The following is a 16,504-nucleotide window of genomic DNA, read 5'->3' as shown; positions in this document are numbered from 1 at the left end:
AGGGGGTAGGAATGAGAAGGAGAAGTTTTGCTCTGGAATTTGGGTGGGCTCTAATGTAAGCCCTTATCCAGCCTCCTTGCCTATCACCAGAGCCAGTGAATTCTGGGTCACTACAGGCTTGTACCCTCCCTAGATGTGGTCAAGGCCAGTCAGGTCCTTGACATACTAAGTGGTTCCTTGGGCCGGAGAGCTCCACTAAGCCTCTGGCCTTATATTTGAGGCATCTCTCTTTCTAAACCCAGAAGATGGAAAGGGGGTCAGATGAAATGGGTCTCTCATGAAATCTGGGGTGACAAGTTCCTGTTTTTGTTCCCCTCCCTCTTCCCAATTCTGGACCTAACGCAACAAGGAGGCACAAGCAGGGGGAGTAAAATCTGTTGAGCAGGAAGAAGACTAAGCAAGTCTCTCCCTGCCTTCTCTGGCCCACCCTTCCCAGAGACACGAGGGAGTCCTTGGAGATTGAAGGAAACCCACTGAGCCAGGTGTGGATTCAGGTGAAGTTTAATGTAACAGCCAAGAGTTCAGTTCACAGACAAGCCTTCCCATCCAACAATCCAGCCATAGCTAGGGCAGCTCCTGGGACTCCTGCCCCGTTTACACACACCGCATCCCATCCTGGCACCTGAGGAAAGATCGAACCTTCAGTTCCCTTCACCAGATCAGTGGGGCATGTTGAGAGAAGAGGGGCCTCAATCACACTACGCTCTGTAAGCAGGATACACGGCCCCAGCATAGGGTGGCCTGAGCCGGTCCCTCCTGCCTAGGAGCCTGCAGGGTGAGAAATCTAAGGAGGCCTGGGCATAAGCCAGTCAGGGTGGTTGGAGGAGCTGTAGCTTCTCATTTCAGCTGAACTGGAGACATCGGTGTGACTGGCATAGCCTCTACCCCCCAACCAGAGCAGTGTTGCAGTCGAAAGGGAATGAGGGAGGATGCCACCAGGCTACCTGGTGCCCATGGTCTGGCTCCCTGGGGATGTGTCCAGAGCTCTAGGGTGGGTGAACCCCTCTGAACCCACCCCCTAGGGCACACAAATGGGGCAAAGGCCTTGCAGTCAGGAAGGAGCTCTCTGCAGCTACGCAGGGAACCAGCTGGCAGCTTAGAGTCAAGAGTCCTGCCTGGCCCAGCCTCTCCCTCCAGGGGGGCAAAACAGCTGTGACCTCCTCCAGTCAGGGAAAGTGGTGGGTGTAGGGCTGGACTTGCTGGCTGAGCTTGCAGGACAATCTGGTTATTCATCTGCTCACAGCCAGGGCAACTCTTTGAGTATGTGGGGGAGGGGGGAGAATAAGAGGCCAGATAAGCTGGTCCCGTGGCGCTGCCACTAGAGCTGGGGTTATCAGAGAGGCCTTGGGCCTGGCCCCTGGCTAACTGGTGATGTTATGGACCCTGCCTATAATCAGCTGGAAGTGAGATCTGGGCCACAGGGTGGGGGACCTTACTGTTCAGCGGCCCTGGAGCAGCCAGTCTTTTGGCCTCTACAGATAACCTCCAGGGCCATCTCCACCTCACCTTGCAGCAGCCCCAGCAGACCTCCATAAGGGCATCACCTAGGAGGCCATCAAAACATGACTCTAACTGTGGTCCTACCAGGTGACCTTAAGGAGCCTCATGACCTTGTTGATTGTCACAGGACTATCTGCTGAATGGGCAAGTTACTATGGACTCCCTCTCAATTTCATGGAGTTGGAAAAATATCTTCACGGTCTGCCGGGAGGCTGATGGGACCTGGGGCGGCAACTCAAAGAAGTGATGCATTGTCTGGGATTGATTTGAGAAAAGGCCCAGTGGTCCCGAGGCAAATTCAGGCACACGCTGTCAAACACTCCAGTGTCAGCTCCTCTGGAAGCAAGCAGAGCTAGACCAGGCAGCTGCCAGCCCAGGACTTGGAGATGGTTTCTCAGTGCTGATTTGCTAGTTTTCGCAGACCAGACTGTCTCTAAGCTACAACGTACCCAAGTCAGTACTGTTCGGTCTTCCTCATTTTGCAGATGGGAAGCCTGAGCCCCCGAGAAGGGCAAGTTCTTGCCTGAGGTTACCAAGTCACACAGCTAGTCTGCTGACCCCATCTGCACCTTCCTGTCTCCCTAGCCCAGCCAGTTCCCTTAGAAGCTGACTTTGGGGCCCCCACACAATCCAGGATTCTAATCCTACTCACCCCAACCTTCCCCACTTCAAACCTCCAAACTGGACCCCTCACTGCCTTTGAAGCTGCTCCCCACCCCTGTGCAACTGGGATGGCAGCCCCCTCCTGCAGACCTAGAACTGGAAAGGGGGATGGGGGAGCTTGGCAGGCATTTTGAATGTCTTGTATTTAAAGCCTGGATGGGGGCACGCTGTAGAAAAGTTATCTAGTGACACCATGTTGGATGAGCAGGTGCAGGTAGCTTGACCGCAATAACATCTCCACCTTCTAATAAGTGGATTCAGGCTTGCTGTCTTTGAAGTTCCGGGGGTTCCATCCCAACTCTGCCACCAGTAGTTATGTGGCTTTGGGTAAATTACTGCACCCCTGGGCTTCAGAGTCTGAATCTGTAAACTGGGCGAAGGGGAACACCGCATGCCGGGAGGAGCCACGAGGCTGAGGGATGCAAACGGAAAGCTGCAGGTCAGAGAGGCAAAGGGTGATCCAACGCACAGAAACTGACCGGTTGCTACTTGACGGGGAGAGGGAGGGTGGGTGCGGCACAGCTGGAGCCTGTATATGTGGCGAGTTGCCCCCGAAGCCACTCGCGGGAATCCCGGCCCCATTCCCTAAAAAACGTTTCTGAAAGCAAATCAGGAGCCTGGTGAGCGCGCGCGGGTCAGCCCCGCCCCTCTCGCGCAGGTGGGCTCCTCCTTGGGGTCCTTATTGAACTTTTAGCCCTGCGTTCATGCCACGCAACCGCGTGCCCCATTCACGCTCCCTCGATCCCAGGCATCCGCACCCACGATCTCTCGCCCGTCCACGAGCGCACACACAGGTTCACAGATCCGCACCTCACGGTCACCGACCCCTGGGTCCTCAGCGGACAGCCGCGACCCGCTAAACCTGGGTCCCAGAGCAAAGAATAGAGTTCTGGATCACCAAAACTATGGGAAAGTAGCCCAAAGTCCGGCTGGGACACAGCCTCGGTTCTCGGCCGCGTGACCTTGGCTTCAGGTCCAGAACGACACTCCCCTAGGGCGGGCCTGTCCCGCTGGGCCTTGCCTTGGCATCAGCCTGGAAGTCTAGGGTCTGGGCCACACAGGCCGTGGCTGCGGAGGCACTTCTCTGTGCCCACCCGAAGGAAATAATCCCGCTGCCTATCCTGGCGCGAGGCCGGGGCCACATCGTGGCCGGGAAGGGGTCGCGCCGTCCCTCTCCTAGCCAGTTGGCCAGACCTTACGCAGGGTAATTGGGACTAGAGGAAGGCGACGGGCGGCGGCGGCTCCAGAGAGGCTGCGCGCCTGTCAGCCGCAATTTGTCTAAATGGCCGGGACAGCCGGGACCACTGCGGGCCGAGGTCACCGAGGCCGCGGCCCCCACCCCGGCCAGACCAAGGACAGCGGGGAAGCCCGGCTAGGCCGCTAAACAGGGGCTGGCTGGCGCCAAGGCTCCGGGAGGCGCGGGTCGAGCAGGCCGGAGAAGCGGGGGACCGAGGACAACTCTGCCCGCGGGGGTGTCTTCGCTCCACACACACGCAACTTGCCAAGGAGGGGATGGACGCGCCCAGTGGCACCCCTACAGCTGGTCACAGGAATAGGCTCACACACGTCACCCGAACTCGGTCTGGGCACATACGCCCACAGTCATATGCCGCCGCGCATTCTGTACCAGCATAAGTCAGCGCCGCATTAGCCCGTTGGGTGTCCCCTCTGCCACATCTCCACGCACTCCCGAGCGTTCCCGCCATTCACTCCACGCGGGCACACGTACATCCATGCTCAGTCACACACACACCCTGACAGGGGCGGGGACCCCTTCGACCTCAAGGCGCAACCCGGGAAATGTCCCAGCAGTGTCCCCTGGCCCCGCGGGAGGTTAAAGGGCCAAAGGACCGATGGGCAGCTCCTCCCGGCTAGGGACCGGGGACCCACCGGGCCCCAACGGTCCCTGCATGATTTGGTTGTTGCGGGAAGCTAGGAGAGGACTGAGCACGCGCAGTAGGCGGGAGCCCCCGAGGCCCGCGCCCGCTGGACGCCCCGGCCCAGGACTGCCCCGGAGAGGGAGGGGCGGCTGAGCGCGCGTCCCCCGCCCGTCTGCCGGACCCGACCGATGCGGAGTGACAGGGGCCGGAGCTTTGTTGTAGAGCCTCGGCCGCCTGGCGCCAGCCGCCCCCGCCCGGGCCCTCCCCCTGCAGCCCCAGGCGGCCCGGGAGGCGCCCCCCCGGGGCCTCTTAAAGAGACACGCACTCTCAGCCCCCTAGGAGCCCCCCAGGGGCGCTTGTTCCCGGGAAGGAGGAGGGAGCTAGGCCCAGGCGAGGGAGGGGCCGAGGGGAAGCCGGGCGCCGTAAGGCGCCGCTCCGGGGTCGCCTGATCCTCCCCAGCGCGGGTTTTCGAAGAGCCAAAGGTATTTCTTGCTGAGTCTGGCTGGAGGGTCTATTCAGAATCTTGGGAGGGTCTGCAGCAGGACCTCGGGGTGACTGCGGGGTGACAGGACAGAAGGTAGGGTCCCTCAGGGGCTACCTAGGAACCGAGCAGGACTCCAGGAAAAAGCCCGTAGCCGCCGTAGGACAGGACTGGTGGCTGTGGTTAGGTGGAATCAAGGTCCCCAAATGCAGCTGCTGCACATTCGCAGCCGTTTCTTGGGGTTTCTTGGGCAAACAACCCAGGCCAGCGTATTTCAAACTCTCTGGGCCTCAGACCCCTGGACCAACTACAGACTCTTCCTGGGAAAATGTCCAAAATGCACCCATTAGGTGTACACACATTCTTACAAGTACCGAAAGAACGTGTATGCGCGCACGCGCGCGCGCACGCACACACACACACACACGACTTGGCAAACACATCTATGGATTCCCAGGACCATGCCCGGATGGTCCGGCTAAGGAGCGCTACCCTGTCTATTATCTGGGCACCTCACTGATCGAGCAAACGTGTCCACACACGTTCCTCCCCGAGGGGCCACAGCCGCCTAACGTGAAGCGGCAGGACTTTGCCTCGCAAAGCCGCAACGGATCCTGCTCCGGCTGCGTAGACTGCGCGGCGCGGAGTCGAAGATTCGTTCTGAGCCGAGACGAGGTTCTAAGAGGAACGACCCAGCCAAGCGCAGGGTCGTGAAGAAAACTCTATGGCGGCAGCGCCCACTTGTGCGTGGTATAAGGCAGTTGCGAGAGCCCTAGGGCCGGTTCCGAAAAGTAGAAAAAAAAGGTCGTAGAGGCCAAACCCTTCTCGCCTGACCCTAACGCTCACCGCCAGAGGCAATCTGGGCTTTTACTTGCCAAATCCAAGAGCTCAACGACTAGGTGCCCTGTTACTGGGTGGGCGCAGAGGCCGGGCAGGCTGCCTGGGTAACTGCTCGATGTGAGCAGTGTGCGCCCACCACGCAGACACAGGGCCTGCACTGGCTGGACTAACCCGCACTTGGATTCGTTATGCGGACAGGCGTGTCACCTGTGGCTACTGCAGAGTCTGTCTTGTCCTTCGGAACGCGACAAACAGGCACCAGCCGAGTGTCGGCACCCTTGGCCGGTTGGAGGCAGGTGTATGACCGCTCCACTTTACCAGCCTACGCCGTGGAGGGCACCATACAGGGCCCAAATCTCTCACTTTCTCCCACACGCACACTAACACACTAAAGCGCGAACGCGCAAAAATACTGGGGCTGCCTGAGTATGAAGACTGCTGCGGAGAGTGGGGCGTTTCAACCACAGGTGCGCTCACACACCCGGACCCCCACACGGGTTACTTAGAATTGCTGAACGCGGGAGACAGGCGTTTCGGAGAGCCGGAAACCAACTATAGAAAAGTAAGGGGGAGAGGAGAAAGGATGACGATGTTTAGGCTGAGGGAGACTTGCGTCTCCGGTACCGGGTGCGGCGAAAATTCGTTCAGTCGCGGGTAGAGAATTCGGAGGCTACAACCAGTCCGCGACGCGCAGCCCTGTCTTCAGTGGAAGGTGTGCCCACCTTCCTAGCCTCGAGGACCTGCTCTCCAGGCCGCGGGAGCCTCAGGGCTGAATCGCGGACGCAGTCGGACACTTGGCTGAGTCCAGGGACTTTCAAGACTCCAGGCCCCTCCTGAGTCTTCCTGTGAAAGGAGGCGCGGGCTAGGGGGTCCCTGAGTTTTCCGAGCGCAAGGCCACGTCCAGCTCCCGCCCGGGCCGGCCCCATTAGGGCTCGGCTATGGCTCCACTCACCGGCTCCCGCCACCTCGGTTCCGCTCCAGGACCTTGGCCGCCCGCCCCTCCCGACTCGCCCGCTCACCAGCCTCGCTTTCCAGCGCCTGCCGCCTTCCTCCGGAGCGCAGGGGCCCCGGGCGGCGCCGAGGCCGGGAGCGGGGTCGGAGGCCAGGCTGGGGCACGGACCAGAGCGGCCGGACCGCCGGGGCGCGGGAGAAGAAGGGAGCCCCCTCTCCTCTCTAGGCGGTGTCAATGCTTTGCACTTGGGGCCGGCGTGCGGTTGAGGGTCCTTCCCGAAGGTCCTGGGACCCCCGCGCCCCCCGCCTCCGGCCCTTTCAGTGGGTAGGGTCGTGGGCCAGCGCGCCGCGCTTTCGCGTCCCAGCTCAGGCAGTCGCCTGCGCGGGCTGCGGGGTGGGGGCCGGGGCAGGGGGAGGGGTTTCGGGGCCCGCCGGCCCGTCATTGGTTAATATTTTATTCTGTTGACATGTTTTCTTACTGCTGAGGCTTCCGACACCTTCTCCCCGGCCCCCCTTCTCGGCCCAAGCTTGGCTCGAGCTGTCAAAACCCCGCCCCCGGAGACCCACAATTGGTCCAAAAAGCGTAAAATCAGCAATCAAGGGGGGCCTGCCTCGTTAGCGCAGGGGATCCGAGCAGGGCAGGACATGTGAGATAGTCACAGTTTTCCAGAGATCACGACAAGATCTAACCAGTCGCGCGTGGTCCCCGGCGCCGGAGCGGGCAAGCCCAGCCCAGCCCCGCACCGAGCCCCCGCCACCCCCGCTCCCACAGCCCAGCGCCCCTAACCGTGCGCCAGACGGGGAGCCAGGAGGAGCAGCCTCCGCGCCCGCCACCGGGTCGCCCTTCCTACGCACGCGCCGCCGCCCGGGCCGGGGGTCCGAGCTGCGCGCCCCCGGCCCCGGCCCCCGGGCTCCTGAGCCGGATGTCCCGATGAGAGAGCCGGCGCTGGCGGCCAGCGCCATGGCTTACCACCCGTTCCACGCGCCACGGCCCGCCGACTTCCCCATGTCCGCCTTCCTGGCGGCGGCGCAGCCCTCCTTCTTCCCCGCGCTCGCGCTGCCGCCAGGAGCGCTGGCTAAGCCGTTGCCCGACCCCGGCCTGGCGGGGGCGGCGGCGGCAGCGGCAGCTGCAGCAGCGGCGGCTGAGGCGGGGCTGCACGTCTCGGCACTTGGCCCGCACCCGCCCGCCGCGCATCTGCGCTCGCTTAAGAGCCTGGAGCCCGAGGACGAGGTGGAGGACGATCCCAAGGTGACGCTGGAGGCCAAGGAGCTGTGGGACCAGTTCCATAAGCTTGGCACGGAGATGGTCATCACCAAGTCCGGGAGGTAGGGCGGCCGGCTGGCCGGCCGGCGGGGGCACGGGCGAACGGGCGGGGGCACCGGACAGCACCGATCAGCGCAGAGCCGGCGGCCGGCGGCTCCCGGCTCCAGCCCGGGCGCCACCCTTCGTTTCCACAGACACCCAAGTTGACTTTTCTTGTTTGGCCCTGGACCGAATTTTCTAAAACGAAAACATCAAAATCTCCCGAATGAAAATAAAACGAAAACATACTGCTAGAGAACAGTTGCAGCAGTTCTGAGTCCCAAAGCAGAGAAGGCCCAGTAGCCCGGCCCCAGCAGGTCTCGGCCGGAGCCCCTCAGCCCGGCAGCTTCGCTTTCCCGCCTCTTGGTCCAGATTGGCGCTCCGGGGAGATGCAGCATCTCCCGGACTCTGCTCCGACCCCGGGGCTCAGAGTGGGACCCACGTCCCGCTAGGCCCGCACGGCCTGTCGGTTCCCGCCGGCCGCTCAGTTCCGGGCAGCAAGCCCCAGGCCTGCGGAGCTCCGCGGCCTGACCCAGCCGGAAGCCTGGTCCCGGCCGCGGCGCGAGGGGCCCTGGACACGCCTGCCGCTCCAAGCCTTAAATCCAGAAGAGAGCGGTAGTCCCCAAGCGCTCCACCCTCGGACCCAGCTACCGAGAATCCAGGTCTCAGGCTTACCCTCTTCCCCCGAACGGCAGGGTCAGTGTCCCCGTTTCAACTCTGTAGCCCATTTTCTAAAACGCCCTCCGAATTTATTTCTGGAAGCTTCGGTCCCAAGCCGGTGTTCCCCCTGAACGAATTTCAGGGAGATTCAGGAGCAAGGCATGCGTTTCCAAAGGGCCGAGATTTATTTCCTGGGCCTCAGCTTTCATCTCAAATCGGAAAAAAAACGGTCCCCAGATCTGAGCATCTGACCTTATAAACTAGGGTCTGACTGGCAGAAATGAGATTTCCAAGGAGTAATAACTACAGGTGGGGTCAATCGGCCAACGATAAGGGGACAGAGCAGTAGTAATAGGGAAATACAGATGGGAACCTCCAGGCAGTGTTGGTGCGGGGAGGAAAAGGGGGAGAGAGGTTCTGGGCATAGAAAAATCAGGTTCCAATGGCTTTTCCACCTTCCCTTTCTTGCAGGCGGATGTTTCCCCCCTTTAAGGTGCGGGTCAGCGGCCTGGACAAGAAGGCCAAATACATCCTGTTGATGGACATTGTGGCCGCTGATGATTGCCGCTATAAGTTCCACAACTCACGGTGGATGGTGGCGGGCAAGGCCGATCCAGAGATGCCTAAACGCATGTACATCCACCCGGACAGCCCTGCCACGGGCGAACAGTGGATGGCTAAGCCTGTAGCCTTTCACAAGCTGAAGCTAACCAACAACATCTCGGACAAGCACGGCTTCGTGAGTTTGTGGCTGTGGGGGTGGGGGTCTGAGACTGCGCACCAGTGCCTGGAGGATAGTCGAGGATGAGTGAGGAGGCGGGATGATTCTCCAGCAGAGAGGGCTTGAGGAACCCCCAGAGTGCCCTTGCTCAGAACAAAGCCCTGTGGCCTACCAAGCCCTCCAGGCCTCCACTCCCCAAGGCTGGGAGATGGCAGGGTCTGTGGCCAGGAAGCTCCAAATTGCTCACAAGGAAGGGTCACGCCTTCCAGAGCCAGGCAGGAGGCAGGTTCAGAATGGGGCTAGCAAATAGCACAGCCCCTGGGCTAGGAGAGGTCACCCCCGCTCTTGGCCTGTTAAGTGTTGTGCTTGGAAGACCTGTCCAAGGCCTTGGCTTGTCCCTTGCCGTTCCCTAAGATTCATGTCCTCGCACTATCTGAAAGGATTTAAAAGCTACATCAGCCCCTTCCAGAGCCTCCCTGAGGGCCATCTTTGCATCGTTCCACACTCTGAGAGCCCCTCCTGAAGGAGTGGTTTGGGGAGGTCACTCCTTTCTACCCTGCTTCCCTAGTCAAGGCTCCAGCAAGCTAAGAGTTCATGGGGCAAAAGGGAATTTCCCCCATCCCGAGGGAGGGCGGTCAGGCAGCATTCTGAAGTTGTCGAGGGTCTTTTCTCCACTGGGTTTTTAGGAGCTTAGCAATGAGTGGGTTTGCAGAGTTTTTTGTTTTGGTTTGGTTTTCAACTGTGGAAAAATTTTAAATGAGAGAAAAAGAGAGAGGAACTATGAGAAAAAAAAAAAAACTGAGACCAAAAAATAGAAGAAAAAGAAATATAGGTGAGAAAAACAGCAGAGAAGACAGGCGACAAAATAAGGAAGGCAGGGTGGGAAAAAGCAGAACCGCGAAAGAGACCCAGATGGAGAGGAAGGGGGAAGCCCCCAGAGAGTGGATGTGTTCATGCTAAAGGCTGGGGACTGCTGGCTGACCCGCACCCTCCCCGCAGACCATCTTGAACTCCATGCACAAGTACCAGCCACGCTTCCACATTGTGCGAGCCAACGACATCTTGAAGCTGCCCTACAGCACCTTCCGCACCTACGTGTTTCCGGAGACAGACTTCATCGCCGTCACTGCCTACCAGAACGACAAGGTGTGCGGAGAGGGCGGCGGACCCAGACCTTGCACCTACTCCGCACACGTGCAGGGTCTGACTCTCCACTCACACCCTCCCAGATCCGCCGCACCCTCCCGGCGCGCTCAGGGCCCTCTCTCCAGCACCAAGTCTCGTATCCGTATCCGTAGGCGCAGCACCCACCGCAGTCCTTCACCTCCGCCCCCCACCCCCACCCCAGGCCCACCACATGTACGCACACGCTCCCCTGGGATTCCGAACAGCTGGGCGCTCTTTCGGGTGGAGATGTTTGCTTAGCAATTAGCAGAGGCTAGGGGGCCCGCGCTGACATTTGTATATTTTATTCGTTTATTTCTTGTCTTGGGGATGGGAATGTAAATGAAGAGAGGGCGTCTGCGGTAATCTGCCCAGGCTCTTCCGGTACTAGGGACTCAAGGCCCAGTTTTCACTCTCCTGAGGGAGCCAGAACGTGAGCCAGGTGACACAGTCCCCAAAGCACCCCAGGCTATTTTGCCCTGAGTCAAGTCCAGGGGCTGGATCCGTTAAAACGCTTTCCTGCTTTGCTGCCTGCTAGGGGAGCAAAGCCCCCTCTCCCCACTGGGCCTGTGCCAATTAGTGTTCCTTCTCGTGTGTAAACGAGAGTGTACCAGTGTCCGTGCTGGTCGTTCTTTCTGTGTGTGCCTATGAGTATGCGTGCGCCATTTGGGGAGCCTTGGACACGTGTGGACGCTTGTTTGTTCATTGTGTACCTGCGTGTGCGTGGGCCCGTGCATGTGATTTGTCTTTGCATGTACAGGTAGGCTCTGTGTGCTCTGCTGTCCCTGCGCACGCCTGCTCAAGTGCGGAGTTTGTGTAACCTGCGTGACAGCTCGGGCTGTGTGCAGCATGCTTAGGCCGATTTCCACTCTGTGCAATAGCTTTGGGCCTGCGTATGCGTGTTGGGGGATTATTGCTCGAATAAGGTTTTTGTTGGAGCAGAGACCCAGTGGCTCTCCGCGAGCCCCGCCCGCTGGTCTCACCTTGCCTTCCGGCTGGGGACTTTCCAACCTAAGGCATGCCCTGGTGGGCGGGTACTGCGTGAACTCTCCCCCGGTGTCACCTGGGCTGCGGTGAGCCGCTGAACTCCGGGAGCCCCCCGCCAGGGAGTCTGACCTGGCGGCAACCCCCTCCATTCCCGCAGATCACGCAGCTGAAGATCGACAACAACCCGTTCGCTAAGGGCTTCAGGGACACCGGAAACGGCCGACGGGAGAAAAGGTGAGGGGTGTGCGGGGCAGCCCTGCGGCGGGTGCTGGAGTAGCAGGACCTGCCGGAAGGTGCGCCTCCGTTGATGGCTCCCTCCGCTTGTCCCCAGGAAGCAACTGACGCTGCCGTCTCTGCGCTTGTACGAGGAGCACTGCAAGCCCGAGCGCGATGGCGCCGAGTCGGACGCCTCGTCCTGCGACCCTCCCCCGGCGCGGGAGCCGCCGCCCTCTCCTGGCGTAGCGCCCAGTCCCCCGCGCCTGCACCGGGCGCGAGGTGAGGATCCGACGGCTGGACCGCGGGGGTGGGGAGACACTGGAGGGTCTCCTCAGGGCGCCGGGCTGCCCCTTCGCTCGGTGGCCTGTTACTCTTAAAGTGTGGGGGAAGCGTCAGCTGGTGTGTCTGGTCTGGGGCTTCCACCCCGGGACTCTCCTGTGAGGGTGGTCCCTGGTAGCTAGAAGATCCGCCTGGACATCGAGCCTGGACCCTTGCAGCGCTGCATGACTCTGTGGTAATGAGGTTTCCTCTCCAGGGCGCAATTCCTTCCATTGTACATAACGGGTCTTGGAACAGGTGACCTACAGCTGCCCCCGGCCCGACTAGGACCTAGAAGCTCCTCGCAAGAGTAGGCATTTACAAGCCTCCCCGAAGGAGCCCACGCACCGGGAGAGGGCTTGGTCTGTCTCTACCCGGGCCCCTGTGACCCGTTCTCTCTCTCTGCAGCCGAGGACAAGTCGTGCGCAGCCGACAGCGACCCCGAGCCTGAGCGGCTGGGCGAGGAGCGGTCCAGGACCTCACTGGGCCGCAGCCCGGGCCTGGACGGCGCCAGCCCCCCTCGCTTGAGCGAACCCGAGCGCGCTCGAGAGCGGCGCAGTCCAGAGTCTGGCAAGGAGCCGCCCGAAAGCGTCGGAGACCGGCCGTTCGGCCTGCGGGGCCTGGAAAAGGAGCGCGCCGAGAGCCGGCGGAAGGACGAGGGGCGCAAGGAGCTGAGCGAGGGCAAGGACCCAGGCCTGGCGCCGCTGGTAGTGCAGACGGACAGTGCATCCCCCCTGGGCGCGGGACACCTGCCTGGCCTGGCCTTCTCCGGCCACCTGCACGGGCAGCAGTTCTTCGGACCCCTGGGAGCCGGCCAACCGCTCTTCCTGCACCCGGGACAGTTTGCCATGGGCCCCGGCGCCTTCTCCGCCATGGGCATGGGCCACCTACTGGCCTCGGTGGCGGGTGGCGGCGGTAATGGTGGAGGCGGCGGGCCCGGGGCTGCCGCGGGCCTGGACGCAGGTGGGCTGGGCCCTGCAGCCGGCGCGGCAGGCACCGCCGCGCCCTTCCCGTTCCACCTCTCCCAGCACATGCTGGCATCTCAGGTAAGGCCTGTGATCTAGTGGCAGCACGATGGAGGGAGGAGGAGCGAGATGGGTAGCTGGGGTGGGCATAGGGCTTAAGGGTGCCATAGCCTCCAGCGGGAAGAATTCTGCCCAGGGGAGGCCGGATTGACGCTCTCCATGACACCTGTGTTCCGGGAGACTAAGACTGCAAGTCCAGAGTCTGGCCAGAGGGTTACTTCTGACTCCTGTGTGACCTTAAGCAAGTCTCTATCCCTCTGTGGGCTTCAATTTCCTCCCTGTGACCACAGCAACGAGCAAGATGCCCATCAAGACTCCCCCTGCTCTAACAGACAGGAGCTGCTCCTGGCATTGTGAAACACACTTTCCCAGCATTAGGAAATTTTTCTTGGGAATAGAGGCCCCTGCGTGATTCACTCTCAGTCCCTGAAAGGTCAGGATGGCTAGATGAAGAGATGAGGAAAATTTGCAATATTTTCTGGACAATTGACCACTAAAATGCTCCACCTCCCAACTGCCTCTGTCCCCTGTCAAGCCCTGTGGGAAGTCCTCCACCATGACAAAGATCAGGGACGGTCCTTCCCGTACCTCAAGTCCCCCAGTTCTCTTACCCCTGCCACAGCTCAAGGAAAGGGGCCTCAGCTCCCCAGGCCCTGGATGAAATTCTGAACTCCCAGGAGAGTTTATTAAAATATAGCCATCGGCAAAATAAGGAGATCAGATGGGGAAAGCAGCCTCTTTAGTTGCTTGGGTGGAATATTCCCTGCGGAAAGATTTGGAATCTCTTCATTCATTTTCTTCCCCCTGAGGTTTCCGGCAAATTGAACCCTTGAGATCTTATCGCAGGGGAAGGGATAATAGGAGTTCAGGCTCCTTTGGTTCAATTGCAAATATTTTTAAAGTGTGTGTGTGGTGGGGGAGCATTCTAAAATGGGTTTTAAACAGAGCTCAGTGTCAGGGGTGTGTGGAGTTTTGGAGGCACCAACATCACATATCTGGGGCTCTGGGTTGGAGAGGGTCCCTGAGGAGGATGGGAGTCAGTGCACCTTTGATTCTGTATGTTTGTGATGCCTTCTGCCTAGACAAACTTTGGTGATGATAAGGGACATCACAGAGACCACAGGGAAGTCAGGACTTCTAGTCAGGGCAGGTGCAAGGTGAGGGTGATTGCTCCCAGCTTTCAGGAGGCACCATTTGGTGTAGCCACTGGCGGTTAACTTCCCAGGCCAGTGCAGCCCTCTACCATCAGGTAGAGCCAAAGTCTGGGAAATCTGTAGCCCACTTCCTCCCTCTGACCTGAGATGCCAGGTCTGAAATGCCCCATAGGGCTTGTTGCTCTCAGGAAGGCTATTGCCCCACTCCTGACTAAGACAACTTTTCCTTCTCCCTGCCTAAGCTAGGCCTGAGATTTTCCAGAAGCATAGTCAGACCACCCCGCCACTCTTTCTCTCTCTTTGGAGTAAACCATCATCTCAAAGGACAGACAATCCAAAAGTTGAACCTCATGGACTCAGGTGGTGTTGGCCCAGGGTTCCCTGGCCACTGTGCTCTCCACAGGCAAAGACTTTGCATTCCCTCTGCAGCTGCCACTAGGAAGTCTTTGTAGAACATACAAGCCAATTTATGAACTGTTTGGCATCTGTTCCCTTCTCCTGCCCCAGGCAGGAGCCCCCTGAGCTGGTGGGCAGACAGGAGAATTTACAAAGCTTTCCACTCCAGCCTGTGACTTCCACAGCGCGTTGGAGCATCTGCAGTTAGAAAGGTGGAGAGGACAGCGTTCTAAGGGAACAGCACCTCCCAAAACAGCAAATCTGCCTGTTTGCCACCAGGCCCTATGCCTGTTCTGTTTCTTCCCTCTAGACCTTTGTCTACGGTAGTTCAGACCCCTGGAATGTCCTTCCCCTTACCCCCACTATAATGCCCAGGACAGAACTTGATGGCCCCAGGCCTTAGCATCCCAGCCTGAAGTGTGCTCCTCTCCTAAGGCTTGGGGGTGAGGCACACTGGCTTATGCTTATTTGTGCTGCCTGGGACTGTAGTTAGGTGAGCTCCATTTTATATTCCTAAAACAGCAGGGCAAAAAATTCCCGGTTGTAGCATCACCTCCCAGCTCCCAGCCCACCCTCCCAGCAACAGCTCAGGCAGCATGGCTAACCCTTGCCCCATTCTGTTTTCTCCAGGGAATCCCGATGCCCACTTTCGGAGGCCTCTTCCCCTATCCCTACACCTACATGGCTGCAGCTGCGGCAGCGGCCTCCGCTTTGCCGGCCACTAGTGCTGCCGCTGCAGCCGCTGCCGCCGCTGGGTCTCTATCCCGGAGCCCCTTCCTGGGCAGTGCCCGGCCCCGCCTGCGCTTCAGTCCCTACCAGATCCCGGTCACCATCCCACCTAGTACTAGCCTCCTCACCACAGGGCTGGCGGCAGAGGGTTCCAAGGCTGCGGGCGGCAACAGCCGGGAGCCCAGCCCTCTGCCAGAGCTGGCTCTCCGCAAAGTGGGGGCCCCACCCCGTGGTGCCCTGTCGCCCAGCGGCTCAGCCAAGGAGGCGGCCAGTGAACTGCAGAGCATCCAGAGACTGGTGAGTGGGCTGGAGAGCCAGAGAGCCCTCTCCCCCAGCCGGGAGTCGCCCAAATGAGGGACTGCCCAGCCAGCCACTCTGCTGCCACGCAGGCCTCCCGGGCTGCCTGCCCCTGCTGCTTGGGACGTGTACAGCACAGAATGGGTATTTATTTAAATAAAGGCGCAAAGGTGGGCTGCAGCAGCTGGAATGGAGCCCTGTCCGGCCAACTGGGGCCTGGGACACCTCCCTGGGCTTCAACATGGAATGTGGCTGCCGGGAATACAGTCGCTTTGGAGCAGTAGACTTGGTCCAGATCTGCTCCGGCGTAATGGTGGCACCAGCCAGGGCCCTCTCTGGGTCCCCCAGAGCAGTGGGGAAGGCCTTATCCCTGGCCCAGAGTTTCCTTCGGGAGCCAGCAGGGGCAAAGGCTAGGGGTGGGCACTTCGGATGCAGCCCCAAAGCCCCTGGCCTCCAGCCTGCACTGCTTGAGAAGCTGGGGTGGAGGGTGCTGGGGTCAGTGAAGATTGAAGTCAGTGTAGACTTGAGCTGGGACTATAAGGAGGAGCCCTGTCCTTTTGGTCCCACCATCTCCTCCCCCAAAAGATAGACACCTCTCCCACCCCTGGGTCAGTGGAAGGAGTGGCATGTCTGCCTTGAGTCCCCAGGGAAAAAAAAGATATTTATGAAATAAATGGTAATTTGTGTAAATAAGCTGTAAGGTTCCCAGAATATGCAAATTGGTATTAATTTATTCAAAGGTGTACATTGCTGTGTACATAATATTTAGAGATTAACTCATAGCATTTAATTTTTTTTCATTTTACATGAGCATCTATATTGTACAGGGCTGGGGGTTCTTGGCGCGGGAGAAGGCCCTGCGCCCCGGAGGAGCCTCCACCCCGCCGGCCTCTCGGCCCCTTCGCCCGGGCTTTCCTCGCCAGAGCCCGCGGGCTCCACCTCAGGTTTTCACTTTTCGCTCCGGAGCGAGAACGGAACGACAAAAACGCGAGACAACAATAAAACGCTGCAATGCGAAGTGAACGGCGCTGTGCGCTCTGTGGGCCGCGAGGGGCTCGGGGCGCCGCTGGCACACATTGAGGGACTGGAGGGAGGGAACCGAGGGTTGGGCGCCCCCCCCCAGCTCGGCGGCAGCTGCACCCCGGGGGCGCGACGCGGCTGGGGCCGCGGGGGACGGGCGGCGCCGGCGAGGGGCCGGGCTGGGCCTGGAGGCGCCGGG

At 60.1% G+C, this 16,504-nt stretch overlaps 1 protein-coding gene across 1 annotated transcript; it reads left to right on the top strand.

Moving 5' to 3' along the window:
- Positions 1–6,801: 6,801 nt before the first annotated feature.
- On the top strand, positions 6,802–16,303 carry TBX2 (T-box transcription factor 2). Its single transcript, XM_003414572.4, has 7 exons — positions 6,802–7,641; positions 8,750–9,017; positions 9,999–10,145; positions 11,308–11,384; positions 11,482–11,645; positions 12,093–12,730; positions 14,890–16,303. The coding sequence occupies exons 1-7, from the start codon at positions 7,247–7,249 to the stop codon at positions 15,340–15,342; spliced, it is 2,142 nt and encodes a 713-aa protein (XP_003414620.1). The 5' UTR covers positions 6,802–7,246; the 3' UTR covers positions 15,343–16,303.
- The last annotated feature ends 201 nt before the right edge of the window (positions 16,304–16,504 follow it).

This window comes from Loxodonta africana, chromosome 18 (genome assembly GCF_030014295.1).
Source record: "Loxodonta africana isolate mLoxAfr1 chromosome 18, mLoxAfr1.hap2, whole genome shotgun sequence".
NCBI classification, from domain to species: domain Eukaryota; kingdom Metazoa; phylum Chordata; class Mammalia; order Proboscidea; family Elephantidae; genus Loxodonta; species Loxodonta africana.
This window is presented reverse-complemented; position numbering and strand designations above follow the sequence as displayed.

Bases quoted from the DNA above. Each gene is read 5' to 3' on its own strand.
- TBX2 (XM_003414572.4), top strand. From the start codon at position 7,247: ATGAGAGAGCCGGCGCTGGCGGCCAGCGCCATGGCTTACCACCCGTTC. The intron at 10,146-11,307 runs GTGTGCGGAGAG...CCATTCCCGCAG, and splicing joins CTGCCTACCAGAACGACAAG to ATCACGCAGCTGAAGATCGA. The intron at 11,646-12,092 runs GTGAGGATCCGA...CTCTCTCTGCAG, and splicing joins GCGCCTGCACCGGGCGCGAG to CCGAGGACAAGTCGTGCGCA.